At 37.9% G+C, this 22,079-nt stretch overlaps 1 protein-coding gene across 2 annotated transcripts in view; it reads right to left on the bottom strand.

The window, feature by feature from the left end:
* The window catches only part of dock8 (dedicator of cytokinesis 8), a 69,249-nt gene that overhangs the window by 25,919 nt on the left and 21,251 nt on the right, over nt 1-22,079 (bottom strand). For both annotated transcript variants that reach the window (XM_061729348.1, XM_061729349.1), the window contains 18 exons: nt 19,198-19,407; nt 18,963-19,048; nt 18,221-18,287; nt 10,933-11,082; nt 10,654-10,731; nt 10,337-10,499; nt 9,271-9,407; nt 8,892-8,985; nt 8,152-8,314; nt 7,275-7,392; nt 6,969-7,039; nt 6,395-6,539; nt 6,157-6,258; nt 5,809-5,904; nt 1,731-1,965; nt 1,453-1,617; nt 1,185-1,363; nt 754-846 (listed from right to left, as the gene is read on the bottom strand). In XM_061729348.1, coding sequence (XP_061585332.1) covers nt 754-846; nt 1,185-1,363; nt 1,453-1,617; nt 1,731-1,965; nt 5,809-5,904; nt 6,157-6,258; nt 6,395-6,539; nt 6,969-7,039; nt 7,275-7,392; nt 8,152-8,314; nt 8,892-8,985; nt 9,271-9,407; nt 10,337-10,499; nt 10,654-10,731; nt 10,933-11,082; nt 18,221-18,287; nt 18,963-19,048; nt 19,198-19,407 — 2,352 coding nt within the window. The remainder of the gene's footprint in view (nt 1-753; nt 847-1,184; nt 1,364-1,452; nt 1,618-1,730; nt 1,966-5,808; nt 5,905-6,156; nt 6,259-6,394; nt 6,540-6,968; nt 7,040-7,274; nt 7,393-8,151; nt 8,315-8,891; nt 8,986-9,270; nt 9,408-10,336; nt 10,500-10,653; nt 10,732-10,932; nt 11,083-18,220; nt 18,288-18,962; nt 19,049-19,197; nt 19,408-22,079) is intronic.

Raw genomic sequence — 22,079 nt, 5'->3', positions numbered from 1 at the left:
GAAAAGCATAAAGCTTGAGAGTCTGACAACAATTTAAAATTTTTGCAAATTCAACAGCTTCCATATTGAGTTTCCCTTTTATGAGTTTGTTTACAAGTAGATTTTTCTCGTGCCCCAGACTACCACAGCAATCTGTAGTCTGTAAACATACCATTATGTGCTCAATCAAATACATTATAACTGGAAATACACATATGTAACCATTACTTTTTTCTACAGGGAATAAGATACCATGGAACAGAAAGATGATCTTGGAATTGCACAACATAAGTTATGTTTTCTATTTGTCTCCAAGCAAATAAAAACTGAATAAATAAAGAGCAGCTGAAGAACTGTCCACACTTAGAATATAAATATGTATCGCTGAGGGATATGTATGTGACAAAAAACTACAATTTTCCCCGATATTCAAGCAGGGACCTTCTCCAGAATATGACACAAATGGGTCGAATTCTCCTCAGATGATGAAGATGCAGTTATATCTCAGTCTTGATAATTTGAGGACAATACTGACACAAAGTCAAGAGAAGACATGCAGAGGTGACCAAGGTGACCCATAGCCAAGCTAGTGATTCATTATCCTCCACTGCATGTGATTCCCTGGCTTTGTGCCCGAACACTTCCTATTTCTCTCCTCTGCTGCCATCTAATAAAAGTGAATGTAGTGAAGAGATAACTCACACCTCGTATATTCCATCTATCTCTCCTTCTGTAAAAAAAAAACAAGTGTTTTGTGTATAAAGGTGGCATTACCTTTCTGTTGGAGGGTCTGGTGCTTCCTGTGGGACTCTGATGGTTGTTTACATCCACATAGGTGGACATGCGGCTGCCCGGGTTGTTGAGGCCCTGGAGAAACATAGTTCCATCACAGTGAGTGAGATGGATGCGTTCATTAGTGTGAGTCTCTAGTGGCCCATTACAATATCTAATGTACTGAGTGGCTACAAAAGGGTTGTTTTGTGCGCTTGAGCAGGTAGTTCAGAGTAATTATGTAGTGAGAGTTGGTACTTTGATAAATATATCAATCCACGCATTGGCCTGCTGAAATATGGACCTGTCGTGAAAATTGGGTTATCTGGGCTCTTTTGCCAAGTCTTCCAAAGAGAATGAATATAAAAGTACATAAAACAGTATATTAAAGATATAAAAATATATTGTTTTTAAAAATGCTTTGGAAAAATTACCTTGGCAGCGAGGATGCTCTTGACCTCAGCATCTTCAGCAGAGCAGTGTGGACCAGGAATGTCCGGGTTGCTACTGCTCCGGATCCTGGACCCGAGAAGCGTACTTGCAACTGTGGCAGCCGTGGCCCGACCCATGGTGCTGTAACGGCTCTCTGTCGCAGGTATCGAAACCCCTGGACCTGAAAACGCGTTTGCACAAGAAAAAGGTAAAGTTGCAATCACTGAAACGATGAAACACAATATGGTACTCAAATGACTATGTCAGCACCTGCGTTCTGCACGTCACAAGGTGGATCGGGCAGACGTAAGACCCAATACAGGTAAGTTGCCAATAAGCTGTTTCTCCCCAGCTGGTCCCTGACCAGCTCCTGGCTGTTATGAAGACTGTTGACAATAGACACTACCGATTCGAAGGCTATCTGTGACAGATTGGCTGTTGAAGAGGAAACATATAAAAACATGCAGATGAATATGTTAAAAGTCAAATGATTAAAGGATCAGAAATAAAGGTATAAATCTAGCAACAATATTAGAGAAACTCCTCACCGGTCTGGCCAGCGATTACCATGGGCTGCATGATGAGGGTGAAAAGTTTATCCAGCACCCGGTGGAGGAAGAGGACCAGAGGCTCTAACCCAGAGGAGGACAGGGATATGATGCTGAGCTTCAGTTCATGCTCCAGCTTGTTCTCTGGAATCTTCTCCTCCCTGACCCGTAGAGGGAACATCGCTCCACCCTCCAGTGCATGGCAGAGGGTGAAAAAACGCTCCAGGTGGTTGTCCTGGTTCAGGAGACAACAAAAAAAAACAACAGGATGAAGAACAACATAGAGAATAAGGCTACAGTCACACTGCAGGGTTTAATGCTCAATTATATATATTTTTCTTTTACCAAAATCAGATTTTTGGAGGGGGGTTGTTACCTTTAGTATTTTAGATGCGTCTTATATCAATCTCTGCTCTCTCTGTGAACAGGCATCTCTTTTGAAATAAGCTACATTCTCAGTAAGACGGAGTAATGTCAAACACAGTACGTTGGGTGTGTGGGATCAAACAAAGCAGTAGTGCATGTGTATTATTTTATTTTTTGCCATTGTTGTGCAGTGGATGTGACAAATTCAAAAACTAATTACATTGAAAAGAGTAGAGGAGAGAAACATTTTCAATATTGACCATGCATAGAGCTATGGCTTCAACATCTATACAGAGATGTGTGTGGATGAGGGATCGAAGCCAGGGGTGTAGGACCGTGACATGGCCAGCTTGACCGAAGCAGATTTCATTTGAAAAAAATCCAGAATTGTGACATTAAATCACAAACAAATGATGTCAAAGACGGATGATATGTGACCTGATATTTCAGACTGAAGTCGTAGTGGCAAACATAAGATAAGTATCTCATATAGCACCACATATGATTTGATTTGATTTGTTTATTTGCACAACATAAAAAACGGTACAAAAGTTTAAATAAACATAAAAAAACATGAAAATATGTGCAGGTGAGAAAGGAAGCCCTAAATGGGCTTATTCAAAGTTCTCACCAGGAAAAATAGATTGTATTGAACTAATAGCAAGAACAAAAAAACAAACAAAAAAAAAAAAAACAGCGTTCAAAAAAGATGGATATAAACAGACAATTTCTCGGTGTGCACGTGCAGAAGTGAGTCCACATTAAGTGGAAGCACTTCTAGACGCTTGGTCAATAAGGCTGGTCTTCAATCTCTGTTTAAAACTATTAATAGACAGTGAAGATTTTGTGATAAGTATATGAGAGTTCCAGAGTGAGGCACCTCTGTCTTTGATGGAGAACTGAGTGCTATTGGTACGACTGAATGAAGAATGGAGATCCTCAAATTGTCTGGTATTATAGTTATGAATTTGCGAATTGGTCTTAAAAAAATCTTTGAAAGTACTTGGAAGCCTATTTGCAAGATAAGTGCATTTGTAAATGAAAGCACATGATTGAAGTATGTTAATATCATAGATGGATAATACATTTAATTTTTTAAACAAAGGGGCAGATGGGGCCAAATAGGAGGCAGAAGTAGCTATTCTTACAAATTTCTTTTCAGTAATGAGTAATTTGTGTAGATTTGATGAATATGTGCTTGCCCAAACAATGTTGCCATAAATGAGATAAGGATAAATTAAACTGTAATACAGAGTAACGAGACAAGCCTGATGGACCAAACCTCTGATTCTTCTGATGATACCAAGGGATCTAGAGATTTTGTTAGTTACAGAATGTATATGCTCTTTCCAGGACAAATTCTCATCCACAAAGACACCTAGAAATTTGGTGGATGAAACCTGATTGATTGCAATACCACCAATAGAAATCTTAGCTTTTTGCGGACAATATTTTTTGTTTTTACTTGCAAATACAATAAAATTAGATTTGTTAACATTTAACGACAACTTGTTTGCAAGGAACCATTTTGAAAGCATTGCTATACCAGAATTAGCTTGCTCAATAAGTGAATCAAAATTTCTGTGAGTTAGTATCAAATTGGTATCATCAGCAAATAAGATTGGTGTAAAGGATGAAGATACAGTAGCCAGGTCATTTACATAAATGAGAAATAAAAGGGGTCCTAGTATTGATCCCTGAGGGACTCCACACGACATCTTAACATTGGACGAAAAACAACCGTTGGCATGCACATATTGTTCACGGTTATGAACATAACTAGACAACCATTTCAAAGTAATATCATGGAAACCATAATGATGTAATTTGTCAAGTAAAATAGTATAATCCACAGTATCAAAGGCTTTGGAAAGATCTATGAAAATGCCGAGAGCAAATTCTTTATTATTAATAGCAGTATAGATTCTTTCCACCAGTTGTAAAAGGGCCATATCTGTAGAGTGATTTTTTCTAAAACCATATTGATGCTCGTATAAGATATTGTGTTTGTTTAGATGGTGCAACATTCTGTTGTAAACCAGTTTTTCCAATATTTTTGAGAAACATGGTAAAATTGATATGGGGCGATAATTATTAAAGATTCTTGGATCTCCAGATTTGTGCAGGGGAATAACTTTGGCAATTTTTAAGTCTTGAGGAACCTCCCCAAATTGCAGAGATAAATTGAAAATATGCATAAGGGGTTTACTAATTGAGAAAGACACTGATTTAACCAATGAAGCAGCAATATCATCGTGACCAGCTGCTGATATCTTCAAATTAGAAATTAAATCTAAGACCTCTGTTTCGTTAGTATCTTCAAACTGTAAAATAGTAGGGAAATTGCCCTTAATGTAATCTAAATGATTACTACTTGAAACTCCCATATCCTTTGAGAGAGAAGAACCCACATTTGCAAAGAAACTGTTAAATTCATTTGCTATATCGGTAGGGTTATCATGTATCTTTTTACCATTCTTAAACTGAGATGGGAGAGGGGCAGTACACTTTTTTTTGTTGAGAAGTTCGTTGACAACCTTCCAGGTGGACCTAATGTCTGACGATTCTCTGAATTTATTTGAAAAGTACAGTTTCTTAGACATCCGCAATAGATGGATGTATTTATTTTTATATTTTTTATAGATTGCAGAATTCAGTGGAGTAGGATTAGTAAGAAATTTTTTATACAATTTGTTTTTTATCATAGAGGATCTTTTGAGACCTGTTGTAAACCAGGGCTTCCGAAGACCTTCACCAGTTTTCTTCCTGGGTTTAACCAGGGGAAAACAATGATTAAAGGCAGAATTAAAATAACTCATAAATGACTGATAAGCAAGTTGGACAGAAGAATGTTCATAAACATCGTCCCAGGTAATGTTGTCAACCAACCTCTGAAACTTCTCTGTATTTCTTTTGTTAAAGATTCTAAATTTAAAGTTGTAGTTGAAAGTTAGTGATGCCAGTCTGATGTGAAAAGAAAAATTGGATTTCGTGTCATTTGACGTGTTCGGAGAGTCAAAAGAAAATCACAAATGGGGGGAAAAAAAAAAGATTTGGGTCTTTTTTGACTGCGGTGTTAACGAAACCGTAATGCTTTAGGATGGAGGTACAGCAGAAGGTCACTTATAATAACTTATCAGTAGCTTCCAGCTGCGATTCTCAACTGGTGAGTCAGGACTCATTTTCAGTAGGTCGTGGGTCTATTTCTCAAATAAAGGTAAAGGTCTCAGGCAAAACTCCAAATTCTTGTCTTTTTAGAATTACTTCTCAGATGTTGCACATTTTTAGTTTATGTATTTTACACCCAAAACAAACACTCCAACTGAGTCTGTTTATAACCACTGCATTTTCATTGTTATGTCAGCTTTATAAGCTTGGTTAAGGGACTGGATCATTTTACTAATACAGTGCTTGTCATTTATCAAGTTAGTGGATACTCAGCTCCAGCTATATATTTTTGAATTTTTTGGAATTCTCCTCAGTTGTCACACATTCTTATTTCATGTTTTGGATGAAAACACTGTTAATTAAACCAATCTGAAGTTTAAACTGCACCATCTTTTCATAAAAAAATACATTTATAATGATCCTTGATTGGAGTCCCGGCTTGTCATCAAAGAATGATGCTGGGCCCCAAAGACCAGCTGAGAACAACTGGCCTACAGAAAGAGAAAGGGACTGTGTGTGTGTGTGTATGTGTGTGTGTACTCACCTGAGTGTGTACAGATGACACAGCCTGGATCTCGAGGTTGAAAAGACCTTTGTGACTCTCCATCCATTTAACAGGCGGAGCCTGAGTGGGAAGTTTCTACAAAACAGATAAATATATTACACATAAATGTGTAATAACTGTGTTCAGTTATTAATACATTTTTTCAGGTTTGGGGGAGCGTCTTTTATTCTGTATGATTTTGAATTTGACTGGTTTTGGAGTATTAGAGAAAATCCGTAGAGGCTCAGGCAGAACGTGAAAGCTTTTCTCTTCTCTCCAATAGACAATGATGCAGTGGTTCAGAATGGATTTTTAGATTTGAACAAAAGATTATCATAACATGTCTACCTCTGGTGTGTGCAACGAGTAGTTTACAGGAAGACGGTCCAAGATGATGGGCAGACAGAACTGACCGGTCTGCAGCCGGTCACTGATAAAGATGGGCAGCCACTGCAACAGAGTCAAACACCATATTTCAGTGAGTAAGGTCATTTCAAATGGATCTTGAAAATGTTGAACTCAAACACAAAATAAAATCCCATTCTTAGTCCGATTTTGGCCAAGCGATGTTGAAAGAAAAACTCACAGAGTATCCAATGAGAGTCTCACAGTTGCCACTCTGGTTCTGTTTCTGCTGGCAGCTGATGTGATAAAAAGTGAACAGCAGATGATGTCTCTCGGTCAGACGGGCTGGAAGAGCAATCTTCACTTCTTCATAGAAGTCCGGAGACCTGCGAGGTACAGAAACAGGAAACAACAAAAAGAAAAGTGAGTGAAAACAAGGTTAAATGGGGTGTCGAGTACAACTCTTTTCTTTTGTTTTAAGTTAGGGCAATGTGCTCATCATAATATAAAAACAAAAATCACCAAGTCCATATAACAGATCTGAAAAGTGACACGATGGTATCATAAATAATAAAATGACTCAAAGAACCCGGAGAGTCTCTTACAAAAAAATACATTTAAAACATAATTATGAGAAGAGATCACTGTCTTGTGGTCGGAAAAACATTAAGCTTTCAAGATTACACCAGGCTGTCCTTGAAATGTATTTGATTTTCATTTCGGAACATGTTACTGGCATCTCTTTTATTTGCATTTTATAAAAGAGTCCAAAGTTTTGAGGGAAAATGAGGCTGCAACACATAATGGATACTTACTTATTATGGTAGGTAATAGGAGTGTAAACTTCTTGTAAGAACTCAGGGCCACCTGATTTCCCAAAAATGACCTGAAAGTGAAAACATACAAAACAAAAATAAGTAGACATACATGATATGATAAATCTGCATGGTACATCTATCTAGGCTCAGGCTGCTCTTCTGTTTTTAGGTGGCTGTAATGAGTTATACTCCAAATTGTTCTTAAATGTTCTTTTAAATAATCTCCTCATGCACTTATAGAGTGAAATAGTTAGGAATGATCAATTCTTACTGTTATAATAGCATTAAGCCATTGGCACTTACAGGCATAGAGCAACTCGGGTCTTCTCCACACATAAACTGGATTTTGATGGTGATGTTTCTTGCTGATGTGAGTCTGTTGACAAAGTTTAGCCTCTGGGGGTAGATATAGAGCAAGTTCCTAAAGAGAAGAAGAAAGAAAAAAAGTCCCAGGGAAAGTGTTTGTTAATTATTATATTTTTGAAAAGTGTGAACCAAAGCAGTTGCAATGTGTGTCACTAGATGGCACTGTCTCTGTGGCAACATTTTACTGGTCAGGGACAGTTATGTCACCGCAACCAGTAATTTACACTGGAACTCTGTGGGTTTAATAAAACACTGCAATCTGTCTTAAAAACAGAAAAAAATACCACAACTTCCACTTAACATACAATTACAGAACAACACGGTGCAATTACTATGTGGAGGTCAAGTTCACACTTGTTTGGATACAAATAAAATAATTCTTAATCCTGAGAAGAAATTAAAAGTAATTTACTAGAGGAAAAGGAAAAATCTTCAGCAAACTGCTGGGCCTCTTCATAAGTCATGTGCACATAAATACATAAACATGAATAGTACATTGAGAGGGCAAAGCTGCAATGTCAGTTCTTGACTGACGAGTTAATCTTTAGTGTTCTCGTTGCCTCAGGTCTTAAAGAGAAATAATCTGTCTCTAAGAGCAAGTTAACCTTACCAAACCTCACGCCATGAATGATGTTTTTAAAATGCTTGACTGCATTTGGTTTTGCACAAGTCTTACAGAAGCATTTTTTTGTTCATCTAAAATCTATATATGATCTACTTCATAAACTTACAAAATAATGTATTGATTTTTCTTTCTCTTTTTTTTTTGGAACCTACTGTGAGTGTAGGAAAAGATATAGACCTTCCAACCCACCTGTAAATGTTGTGAGGGACATAAACCTCACTGGAGGGGAACTCCAACACCTCTTTAAATGGCCGAATGTTTTTCTCAGCCACTGGGATAAGAGGGATAAGTTCAGGCGACAAACAGGCCGGTGGCGTGTCGTGGACTGGACACATGTCCAGTTTGATGACGCCTGAAAGACAGACAAAACACAGGTCAAATTCTGCCTCCAGGGCATAATGAGTGTAGTATGAGATATCATCACATATCCCTGAAAACTGCAGACGAGCAATAAACAAACTAACACTAACAAAGGGCCTTCCTTCAGGGAAATGCAAATTTCTGCCACAAGTTAGGTGAGCAGATAAATACTGGTATGACTACTACCAGAAACCAGATAACTTGGCATAAAGACAAGAATGTGTAGAAAAAAGTTACATGGTACTGTTTTATTTATTTTTTTAACTTGTTCAGTGAAGCTCTTTTATTCATACACTTCATCCATACCAAATTTAAGTATGAAAACCTAATGTTGTGGTTTTAAAGGGGGAATGTGTGACAGATTACTTGCTGGCCTGGAAACGTTTGCAGCTTTTGCACATTTAAGATTTGCATTCAGTCTGTGCTGATGAAGTTTGCCAGCTATAGCTTCTTGATAAATGTGAGATTAGTATTAGTCTTCTTAAGTCTTTGCAGCAATACCGAAAAAGATAAAAAACTAAATAGGATTAAACTAAATTTAAGAACATTTTGAAGTATTGAGAGATAACCTGGTATGGTCTTGACTCTTCTCTGTGGAGTGGAGTTTTTCTTAATATCAGCCAGGAACTTCAGCAAATCCTCGTCACTCAGACGATCTCCCTCCTGAACCAGAAACACACACAGCAGTTTGGTTTTTTTCTTCTCTGACTTTAAATGAGGACAGGATGGCAATGACCAAAATGAAAAGAATCCAACAGCATTTTTCACAGCTATGGCTTCACTGTAGAAACATCACAGGTATTTGATGCAATGTGGAAAAGAATTTTTGAACACCAAATTAGACAAGGCAAGGCTATAGCTGCAAGCTAGTCTGTCTGTCACTCCATATCTTGTCTCTACAGGAAAATCTCGGCCGATTCTTTTTCTTTGTAAGTAAAGAAGTCTGACCTGTTTGAAGATGGTGGGGATTGTGATGGCTGACGGTTTGAAGGCAGAAACGTTAAGAAACTGGTCATCCATAGTAGTGAAACGCTCAGAGTTCCTCCTGGGAAGCTGCAATCGTCGATCCATACTGCTAGATTTACCTACAAAAAGAAAGAAAAGATGTCATGGGTCAGTGATACTGTGCTACAGATGCATTATGGTTTTTGCAGATTTCAGATATAATGGCATGTTGCAACTGATTTGATATAGTTGTGATCCAGCTGCTGGTGTATGAGCATTTTTCATATCAACAATATTAGAGAATATTCTATGTGTAACTTCAATTTTTATGACCCACAGAGGTATACAGACACGAATTACATTGTTTTAAAAAATGTACAGATTAAATTTTTTTAAAACAATGTCGGGAGGGAAAGAGAAAAAATAATGTTTTTATATCGAATGTGCTTTATTGATTCTTGCGCATAATTTCAAACTAAACTTTAAACACCATCATGCTTTAATAAACTTGGATGATGAGAAAATCCTGGTACCAGACACAACTGGAGCAAATCTGTCAAAAACTGCCTGATAATGTTCACTGTGGGCCAATGCAAATATTTGACCTGATCACTATCAACCATTGCAGATGGCATGTTGATATGTTTTTGCGTCATACACTCATCTTAAAATAATATTTATGGACTACATGCATATTTTTTTTTCTAGTCTTGTCCACTCTACGCTACAAACCATATCCACGCATTCTTACACACATTTTTCTATCGTACACACAATCACACACTGATGAATGCATCAGAAGCAACGTGAGTTTCTGTAAAATTGATCCAATATAGAGTAAAACTGGTCCAATATTTACATTATACAGTATATTACTAAGAAACCGGTCATAATCTTTGCTCCTGCACACTTCTATTAGAGAGCAGAAACCTGTTGCTTGTCTCCAAAAATGGCAGGAAAATGGTAAGCAGACCCTGTGGGGCCATTTCTGAACTAACCTGATCAGGTGCTTAATGTTAAGGATTAATGTAAAGGAAGGACAACCACAGAAGGACACCCTAGGACTCACCTCCTTTTACGCTGTCAGAGTCTGCGACGTCCTGGTCTATAGAGGCACGAGAGACGACGTCCATGATATTAACAGTTCCCCAAGCGAAAGGCATGCGGTAACGTCCCAGTCTGTGGCAGAACGCCTCCGTCTGGCCTCGCAACTTCTCAAGTTTGTCCTTGTTCTGAAAAAGATTTAGTCCAGAAAAAAGTTTTAGCCAAAATATACATTAATAGGGGGGAAATTGAAAAAAAAGCATGCATGCACTGCTTTTTTTTATTCATTTGTTTTTTTTAAATTAGACTTGGTGATGTAAAGAAATTGTTCTTCCATTTTACCTTTGTGTCACATTCCCGCAGTGTTGTGTAAGGATCTGCACAGTCACCGATCTCTCCTTGCTGAAGAACCTTCTCAATCTGGAACGCAGAAAGCCAAGTAGACAAGCCACTGAAGCAATTCAGCACACTCAGACCTCAAAAATCCATATTCTGCTAGCAAAAGTACAGTGTGCATTCAATTACAGAGTGAAATTCTAGACTCGGTCTAGTCAGCTCATTTAAGACCAGGAGGAAAAGAGACAAATCTCTAATCCAAATATTGGGAAATTTCACTTTTACCTTGATGACCAGGAATATGTCTGGAGAAGGGTAGGTGATGGAGAAGATGGCAGATCGGGCCAGGGTGGAGGAATCCACATGTGGGGTGTGGGGTTTCAGGAAGTTTTTAAACTGTTCTGAATTGAGATCGTAGTAGAAGTTTTCTGATATCTGGAAGAAGAAAAAACATACAAAAAAAAGTTTAACAATTACAAAAAGAAAAACGGCAAAATCATAGTATTGTCATCTGTAAAAAAAAAAAACAGAAAAAAAAGACAGGAGGGGCATTTAATGAGTTCAACTAGAAATGGAAAGTAAGCCCAAACCTGTAAAATCCTGCAACGTATCTGGGCCACTCTTCTCCCCTTCATAATGACCTCGGGCTAGGAACCGAGACATGTGTCCTGATCTGGCCTGACCTTCTGCTTACCATGTGATCATGTGCACTGCAGAACTTTTAACCACTCTCCTTCACTCTGTTCATCCCGTAGGACGTGTACAACACTGACCAAGCACATGCTAGACTACGTGTGTCCAATATGTTAAGTAAAATGATCAAAGCTGGACAATGCACTTTGATTGTCCAAGTACTTTTCCCCTTAATCTAATTTTGGCTGCTCATGACTACTGAAACAATCTATTCAATTCCATTCAATTTTATTTATATAGCGTCTCTTACATCAGAAGTTGTCTCTAGGCCCTTTCCAGAGACCCAGAACACGACCCCCAAGCAATTATTACATAAACAATGACAGGTAAAACTTCTCTAGTGGGAGAAAAACCTTAAGCCAAACAGTGGCAAGGAAAAACTCCCCTTTAGGAGGGAAGAAACCTTGAGCAGGACCTGGATCACAAGGGGGGAACCTCCTGCCGGAGTTTCAATCTGGGTTTCAATCTAGAACAGGGGTCGGCAACACACGGCTCTAGAGCCGCATGCGGCTCTTTAGCGCCGCCCTATTGGCTTTTTCTTATTTTTTTCCTTTTTATCTCTTTTTTTGTTTTTTTGTTTTTTTTACTTCCTTTTTTTTCTTGTTTTTTTTTTTTTCTTGTTTTTTTTTCTTTTTTCTTATTTTTTTTTCCTTTTTTCTCTTTTTTTTTCTTCCTTTTTCCTTTCCTTTTTAATCTGGACATTTCGACTTTTTTCTCGAAATTTTGACTTTTTTCTCAACATTTACACTTTTTTCTCGAGATTGTACTTCAACATTAATCTCGACATTTTGACTTTTTTCTCGAAATTTTGACTTTTTTCTCCACATTTTGACTTTTTTCTCACCATTTGCCTTCATTCTAAGGTTTATACAAGACTTTCCATTTTTTGCGGCTCCAGACATATTTGTTTTTTGTTTTTTTGGTCCAATATGGCTCTTTCAACATTTTGGGTTGCCGACCCCTGATCTAGAAGGTGAAACCCAATGAAGATTGTGTGATTGAAAGGACAAATCCAGTTGCTTTTTATTCAATATTTTTTAACTTACTATGACTGTAATGAGTGACAATCTAGAAAGAAATGTGACTCCTTTCATTTAAAAAATGAATAACAAAAATAACTTCAAAGTCTGAGTCTGCTTAATTTATGTGTAAAGAATGCCTCATCTTCGATATACAAAACTAAATAAATGTTATTCAAAGGGTATGTGTTCACTGTTAATCGAGTTAGAGTTAACATTTTGAGTTAATCATAACAGTCACCGTTAAACTGAGATATAATGAGTCTTTAACATTCAATATTTCCCTAAGACAGAGGCTGTGTGTCTTAGTAGCGGAGACTGGGTTTTACACCGTCTGATGGAAGAGCATCTGGTAGTATGCAGCTAGGTCTGGAATCTGCAAATGCTCCTAAATTTCAACAGAAAAAACAAGTCAACGTGACGGCTCGTTGAATCTATATTTATACTGCTTGCTGAAGGAAAGACTGGTGAGTAACAAATGTCTTCTCAGCTGACTGCACTGCAGCTTCGACATCAGAGTCTGGTAAAATGACCAGGGCAATGATTTGCATTTTAACTGCAAAAACACATTTGCTTGTTCACATGCCCACCTTAAAAATGCAGTCGGCTTTATGTTCATGTTTTGCAGTCATAAGTAGGCCACCAGTTGGGTCAAACCATGCATCTGCAACGTTGGCTGACGGGCCAGAGGAACGTAATCATACTCAGAGTATTAAATGGAATTTTGTGAACATCTGCAGCAGATTTCATGAATGCGGAAAAAAAAAAATATGTGGAGAAAAACAAATGGCAACCTATTTTGCTAAACACAGGAAGAGCAGCAGAAAAGCAATGCAGGGAGACGAAATAAGAGTATAAAAACTACTGAAAAGCAAGAGAAATAAGCGTAACCGTAAAGCAAAACTGGTTAACAGCTAAGAGGCTGGTGGTTCAGGGGTAAATACTTCACAGTTGAACTGCACAAATCTAAATGGCAAAATGACACTGAGAAATACATGTCTAACATTCTGCTTCTTCTCAATATAATAGGCAGGAAGTTGTGTTAAAATCCACAGTTAAACGCTGCAGCACATAACTAAACTGCTCGCCTGAAGCGCTGAAACTGCTTAAGTGTGACTTTGAGACAATGTCACCTTTAGCACTCTCACAATGTGACATTAAGCAAGCAGAACTGCAGCTGTTCTCTACTTACAATATTCTTTTTGACATGCAAGTCAAAGCTTTCATACAGTACATCACCTAAAGTGGAATGTTTTCCCAGAATTGACTTTTGTCCACAACTTCAACATTACAGGACATTAAATGTCCCCCTCTGACCCTCAAGCACATCTCAGAGCCATTAGTCCAGCGGGCGAGCTAGAGATCACGAGGCCAGAGCTTATGAGGGAGGCAAACCCAGAAGATAAAACCTGATCTGAGAAAGCTGCACACTTAGGGCCAAATCCACAAAAGGATTGCGCGGCTTTTGCGGCCGCTAAACCGGTGCAAATGAGAGAAAAAGAGAGCGTCTAATTCACAAAGCACCCGCAAAGGGCGAATTGCTCCACAAACTGCGCTGCCAAGCAAATAGTGGCAGTCTGCGCCGGTGCCATTTGCATGCATGCAAATTAGGTAATATTCATAAATTCGGCGCAAAATTGCCCCCTTTCTATGCAAATAAGCCTCATTGCAAAAAGCGCCTAATTCACAAAGGCCAGCGCTATTTGCCACACGCAAAAATAGTGGAGCAAATACCGTCTTTCAAAAGCGTGTATTAACTGCGCGCAAAATCACTCTTCACTCCCCCTGCAGCTCTTTTTATCTCTCTCTTCAATATGATTCAAGCCTGTGTGATACTGAATGATATTAAGGGTGAAATCTACATTCAGACATGACTGTAGACAGATCAAATGGGGTTGTGGATCGGATTTAAAAATAAAAGTAACAGGACGGAGTTCAGGATTCATCCATACATAAGGGGCTGCTTTATTACAAACAATTCCACCATATAAACATATAAATGTAGAATGTGTGTGTTTAACAGCTGACCTGTAGGTGTGTGTAGCAAAACAAAGAACATGAATTACCATTAGATCCTGATCTGATCCCGATCCGGTGTTAATGAAGTTACTGGTGTTGTGCCTTGTGCGTAAATGCGCACAGCCTCTTAACATTTGACATTTCATTAGCTTATGTCATACAGACACTGAGGTCTTTTGATGTGTGTGTGGAGATGATGGCTATGTTCTACCACACGATGGTGGCCAGTGCACTCTTTTTTGCTGCTTTGTGTTGGGGGGGCAGCCTTGCAATCAAAAACACCAGGCGACTGAACAAACTGGTCAAAAAAGCGGGCTCAGTGTTGGGCAGGAGTCTGGACCCGCTAAGATCTGTGGTGGAGAGGGGCACACTGAACAAACTGAATGCTATAATGGACAATAGCAGACACCCTTTCCACAGCCTCCAGGCGCAACAGAGGAGCAGGAGCAGCTGCAGCGGTCGGGTCCGCAGCCTCCGCTCACTGCGCACGGAGCGGTTCAGGAGATCCTTGCGTCCCCGCAGCAATAAGACTGTTTAACTGTCCTGAACTCAGTTTCACACACTCACCTCTGCCACAACTGGACTATATTTTAGTTTGCACTTTACATGATATTTGTTTAAAAACCTTATATGTTTATTTTAATATTATGAATGTGCTTTTATTGTCTGAATGGAAGTGTGGTTGATTTTTATGTTTATGTTTTGATGAGCTGCTGGACGGTTGAATTTCCCTTTGGGGATGAATAAAGTTCTATCTATCTATCTATCTATCTATCTATCTATCTATCTATCTATCTATCTATCTATCTATCTATCTATCTATCTATCTATCTATCTATCTATCTATCTATCTATCTATCTATCTATCTATCTATCTATCTATCTGCATGCGAAATACTAGAAGTATACGTGAAAGTTGAGGCTATTGTGCTCTCTGCAGTTTTCATTATGGACCAATCTGTGTGCTGAAATACGGAGAACACTGGAAACAGCTCCGCTCACTCAGACAAGTGCAAATTGCACTCAGCCGCAAAACTTTATGGGCGTGTTTGCTCCGGTATATCATTAGAGCAAAATCTTTTGTGAATAGGACCTTAAAGCGGGGCAAATTGCGGGCGCTAATGCAGCGCAATTCACAGCGCTATTTGCGGGCGCAATCTGTTCTTTGTGGATTTGCCCCTTAATCTTCCCAGTCCTTTCACCCAGAAAACTATCCAGCTGTGTAAATCTACAGAAAACAGACAAACAGCCATGGCTCAGAGTATCTGGGAAACAAGAACCGGTATTAATAGTTACAGAACTAAACATGACGACCTTCACGGGCACAAATATGAGACGAGACTGATGAGACATAAAAACTTATAGACTACACTGATCCCTCACTATCCTGCAAACTGTACAAAGAAACAAGACCACCCTGCCTCCAGAGAAGGAATGTCTCATAAAAAACAAGTCATCCTGCAAAGGAACTCAATCAGAGACTTAGGCCAAACTTTGCCATTTGTTGGCCTCATCTTGCCTCACCTTGTAATATGCTGTCATTAGGAACCATCTATGAACTTTTTTTGTTTTTTTATTAAACATAAAATAATTTATTGTACATTTTGAGCTTTACTACAATGTTATTTTATCTTACAACAATCCAGCAACTGTGACTGCCACTTAACACGGTATTTTGTTTTCACTTTCATTCATTCATCATCATCTTAAAAATCACCAAAGTGGCCTTTGTATTTCATTTGTGAAAATGGCTTTTGTACTTACTGAGAATTATAAACCTATAAAAAAAAAAATGGCAAGACTCAAACTGAACAAGAGAACATTTAAAGAAGTTTAGTTTTAGTTTTACTTAATTGCAAAAATGATTTAGGCTTTTTGACACCACTGCCAAGCCACTGCAAGCTGAGAAATCAGTTCAGCTCAAATATTAGGTAGATTTATGGGTTGCACAAAGATGGGCCACATTGAAAATGTAGAGCAGTACACTCGTAAAAGACAACAAAACCATTCAGAGAAAGCGGGAGAAATAAAATTTTATGGAGAATAAATCTACTGCACAGTACTCCTCCACCCTTACAGTCAACTCTGTCACTGAATATTAAGGTGATGTTGCTGTTTCTAGATAAAACGTTTCACTTGAGCAACTGAAGATTGCATCGCTTGTTTTTACATGTCTCAAAAGGCACAGCACAACCCCATCCGTGTGAATTTACGAAGCCTCACTCCCCAGCTAGAGCTCTGAGGTCTACAAGCCAGTTTCTGCTGGATGTTCCCAGATCCAGATGAAAAAACAGAGGGTACCGAGCTCCCAACATCCTTGATCATTTCAAAACTCTCCTGAAAACATTATTTTTATTTAAACTTTAGTACCAACTGAGTGTTTTAATTTGTTCTATTATTCTGACTATTTTATTGCATTAGGTTTTATTGTTCTTGGTTTAGTATTTGTGTTGACACTGCTTTGTTTTTTTTCTTTGCAAATTTTACAGCATTTTGGTCAAATTATGTTGTTTTAAACATGCTATAGGAATACATTGACTTTGAGCAGCAGTTGTTATGTTGGCCTGAATCACTTTTTTGAGTGATAAATCCGATTTGGTTCAACATTTACGTCTACCATGAAAAGGTCAACATTTTCATGTTAAGTTCACTAAATGCAATAAATGCTTCAAAGGTCAGAGGATAATCAATTTAAATAGTTGTGATTGCATAATAGAACAAAATAATCTTGACTATGAGTTTTGGGGGTTTTTTCCCCCCATAATTGAAGGGGATTTAATTTTTTCATTCATTAATTTTTGTGGTAACTTTAAATGTCTGTATCTTGGTGTATTTTAAAATTACAAAGTCTTAGAAGGAATAAATAAGTAGTTTATTTCTGTATTCTCTTGGCTAATGACAGCCGGGACAGACTTTAGTAGAACGATGTTAACCTGAATAAACTGGAGGCAGGAATGACAAATTGAATTAATTAATTAATTTTTCTTATTAGTCTAAAATAAAACAGTGACTTTTTTTCAATAGATTGCAGCATATTTAATAATGTAAACAATTACATTAGTTGGAAATTGAGCATTTATTGTGCTAATAACAAAAAGTGCAGCTAAAACAAAAACAACCACCAACACCATCATCAAACCATATACTGTATGAAAGTCTGAACTGTGAAAATGAGTCAGAACACCAACCGAAACTCACACAAACACAGGGAGAACATGCAAACTCCACGGAGAAAACATCTCCCACTGACCACCAGGGTCCAAATTACTGGTCAGCTACGAGGCCATAATGCAAACCGCAGCACCATCTCAAATCAACATCAATAAAATGAAAGCTGCAAGAAAGAAAAAATCCCCAAAAAGTGTATGAACCTCTCTTTATGGGTCAATTCATTCTTGAATTTAAGATCCTACACTTTTCTTTATCCCTCTGAAGATACTCAGCTGTGTGTGGTAAATTTGACTGTAAATTCCTGTGAATAGTGGTATTTTCTCAGAGTGCTGTAACCCATCATTTTCCTTTGGAGTCATTGCAGTTATTTATATGACCCTGCTCGACACAAACATAGAAGAATATTTTTTAGATTTCTCAGTAAAATTTTCAAAAAGGTATGAAGTATAAAATATATCGATTTAAAAAGAAAAATATCCAGACACAAAGAGAGCCATCATCTGAGTTATATTAACAGTTTCCAGCACAATGGGAACTTACATTACTGCAGGACTGTTGTACAAGAATTGCTCATTACTTGCTGTGCAAATGTGGCCTTTCAGCAACAGTAAAAACAGCTTTTTGAAAACTGTTCAAAATGCAAACTCTGTCATGATGATCAAAATTCTTACCTTTTTCTTTTCTTTCAAGTCATATAAGGCCATGGTAGCAAATATGGGCTCAATGTCAATTTCAAACCTAGGAAAGCCAGAAGAAAAAGGAAACGAGTAATTCAATTGCAGCAAAATACAGAACTCTGCTTTAACATTTATTCTTCTTTGAGTCGATCTTTTTCCCGTAGATTGCTGTTATGATGGGAAGCAACTAAGTGTACTAAAGTGAGTCTTGACATTTTGAACTGTGAGTTAAAAGAACCAGAGGCAACACGGCCAAACCACAGAAGCTGAGAAATCAGTTCAACTCAAACATCAGGCAGTTATATGGGTTGCACAAAGATGATCCGGATCACGAATGTAAAGCAGTGTGCATGCGTCTGTGTGGTTTTGTCTTTTTCTTTCATGCACAGAGAAAGAGGGAGGAATAAAGATTTTATGGAAAATAAATCCACTCCATAGCACTCCTCTGCCCTTACACACTACTATGTCTGCCACTGAACGCCTTTTTGGAAAAAGATATTACTCACACTCATGACTAAAGATCAGATGTGAAATACAACAATCTTCTGTATGTTGATGGCAAAGATGAAGCCAGGTTCATTTCCATAAACCAGGGGGAGTTTGAAAAATTGTAATTTTAATACAATAATCTATTGACTCAATGTCCACCTCATAAACTAAACAGAAAGCAGCTGCTGAAATTAAAGTTCAATGAACTATTGCACGTCCTACAATGTAATAAAAATGCATGACATACTTTAGGGCTTGGCATCGGATCATGATGCGTTCTCCAATGTGTTCTTTAGGGCAGTCAGGAATGGGCCTGATTTCCACAGCATCTTCCTGGAACAAAATAGATATGAAGATAGATTATCCTACAAGAACTAAACACAGAATGTAGTAGTGCGGAAGGAAGTAAAATTGTAATTTGAGACTGATGATGTACTGGTTTTATTATAGCCCCTCTTGTTTAGCAACCCTAAACCGTTCACCTCATCAATTGGTGGATAAAGAGCAAACAGCTCAGGGTGCCTATTTCCCTGCCGTGCCTCCTGGTGGAAGCGGTCTAGCTCATCATGGCTGCTGAAGGCCAGCAGTCCCTCCACTCTCTGGTCCGGGGCCAAACATCTCAAGTTGAAATCAGATGAGGTTAACGTGCGGCCAGAATCATCATTCAGCCTTGCTAGAGTTGGAGACTTGACCTGGGGCAAAAGACAGACGAAAAGGGGTTAAGGGTTGTGTTGTGATTCAGTACAAAGACAGCAGAGTGAGCTTAATTCAATAGTTAAATCAAATCAAAGATGCACGATAGCAAAATGCCAAAGGGAAAGGTCGTCATGTATGGGTACATCAGCTAATGCTTGTTCCCTCTCACTTCAAACAATATTGCTGAATTAGATTTAAATAAATTCTTAAAATAAATAAAACAAACAATAACTTTACATCTTGATTCAAATCAGCCCGGCTGTCCTGCTGCTGTTGGACTTGTCTGCTGCTTTTGGTAGTCATCCACTATCAAAGCAATTTTGAAATAAATTCCTCCAATGTCCAGCTTAGAAAAAAATGCGAATTAAAAATCCTTATGATAAGGGTAGGACTTCTGGTGTATGACTTGCTGATGACATCGTTTCCTGTATCTAAACTTAATGCTTGGAAACTAATAATACGTTTTCCAATAATAATGGAAAACTTCGTAAATTTAAAATGCAGTTCCCTGATGTCTGTAATAAATGTGGAGAAGATAAGGGCACTTTATTCCACTGTCTATGGTCATGTCCAAAAATGAAGGAAATTTGTGAAGAAGTTAGATTTATGATACAGGAGTTGTTCGTTTATAAAACTATTGCTGGAACTCACATTTTTCACATTGAGCTTCAAACCTGAAGGGCATCACATCAATTGTTGTGAAAAAGTTTTCATAAATATGGGAAAATTACAAGGGAAGAGAGTGATTGGTTTGTCAAGAAAAGAGATAGATGAACCAAGCATCACAAAGAGACTCAAACAATAACTTCACATCTTGATTCAATCAGCCCTGCTGCCCTGCTGCTGTTGGACTTGTCTGCTGCTTTTGGTAGTCATCCACAACTTTCTTTTGCGCCTCGAGTTGTGTGTTGGTATTGAGGGTACAGTTTTGAAATGGTTCTGATCTACTCCGTCTGATGGGAGTTTTTCTGTTAAGTTAGGCCAGTAGTCTTCAGCTGTGTCCCCACTTAATTAAGGAGTCCCCCAAGGTTCCATATTGGGCCCCCTTCTCTTCTCTGTATATATTGATTTTTAAAAAGCACGATATTTCAGTTCCTTGTTTTGCAGATGAACCAATAAAATCAGGCCGTCATGCATTCAGTCACACATTTAGGCCCTGCTTAACTGTCTTATGTGCAGTTATGAATGGTGTCAAATGTCTTAAGTCCCAACATAAATAATACAGAAATCATTACATTTGGAAAGCTGAATCTTCTAGATGGGTATCTCAGCGTTATTGGCCGGTTCGACTGTTACTGCCCCTCAGTTGCAAGAAACCTTGATGTAATTTTTGATGGTGCATTTATATCTGATAAACAGGTTAGTTCAATAGCGAAAAACAATTTATTTTATTTAAGACTTCTCAGTAGAATAATGTCCCTTCACAGGACTTCACAATGGTCTTGATCAGTTATCACTTTGCAGTCTACAGACTGTTCAGAACACAGCAGCTCGCCTTTCGACAGGAAAAAAGAAAAGATACTATCACTTCTGTACCGCCTCGTTTGCACTGGATTCCTGTCTGTTTCAGGATCTATTTTGAAAATGTGTTGTTTGTTTTTTAGCGCCTAAGCGACACAGCTCTGACATGACAATTATTTTTCTAAAAAACCTGGAAAAATCTCTTTTAGACTTAATTGAGAAATGTGGACGTATATCTCGCTACAAAATTAATAACTCAAAATCCTCCATAACGCTCTTGGACCCAGAGAAGGTACATATGTACCCGCCTCTTTAGAAAAGTGGATATTTATTTCATTTCATTTCATTTTCATTTATTTATTTATTCAAACAGGTTAAAACAAAAACAAAATAATCAGAATACATAAAATGTATATACCGAAAAAAAACAAAAAACAAAGAACAACAAAGAAAACCATAAGCAAAACAAAGCAAATTAAAGAGACAAATCTATATGTAAATAAATATTTCCTGTTTGAAAGGGTGTAGGATGAAGTTTCAAAAAACTTTTCTAGTCCTACCCCTTCTAATGTTCTGTTTTTACCGTTTCTTCATTTCACAGAACTTCTTTACACTTATCTAGGTATTCAAATTGTTCCAAAATTGGAAGATGTGGTTAACTTTAACAACAACCCAGTGGTAGATGCCTTTTCTAAATAGGTGGAGAGATGGTTGTGTCTACGAGTCTCATTGATTGGTAAAATAAATCGACTAAAAGTGAGTCTCATATATCCTTTCAATATATGAGACTATGCCCTGCCACCTCCATCAGACCTTTTCTCCAAAGTGAAAAAACTCTTCAACACATTCCGATGTAACAATACCCAACTGTCCCTCTGATATTGGCCCTTTGACAGGAGGGCTGCAATGTCCTAATTTGTTATAGTATTATTGGGCAGCTCAACTAAAAACAATATTGTTTTATTATGCTACAGGAAATCCTCCCGATTGGATAAAATATTGAGTCACTATCTCTTAAACTTCCTCTTACCATTTACATATATTCTGATAAATATAGCAAACGGAAAAGGATTACACTCACAGGATTACACAGGATTAGACTATAGTCAAAAATATCTGAATGACACTTCTCCCCTGTCCATTTTCAGCCCTATTTGGGACAACAACGTTTTTGCCTCCAGCCAGAAATGATGGTGGCTTTAAAATA

The sequence above is a fragment of the Cololabis saira genome, chromosome 9 (genome assembly GCF_033807715.1).
Source record: "Cololabis saira isolate AMF1-May2022 chromosome 9, fColSai1.1, whole genome shotgun sequence".
Taxonomy (NCBI): Eukaryota; Metazoa; Chordata; class Actinopteri; order Beloniformes; family Belonidae; genus Cololabis; species Cololabis saira.
This window is presented reverse-complemented; position numbering and strand designations above follow the sequence as displayed.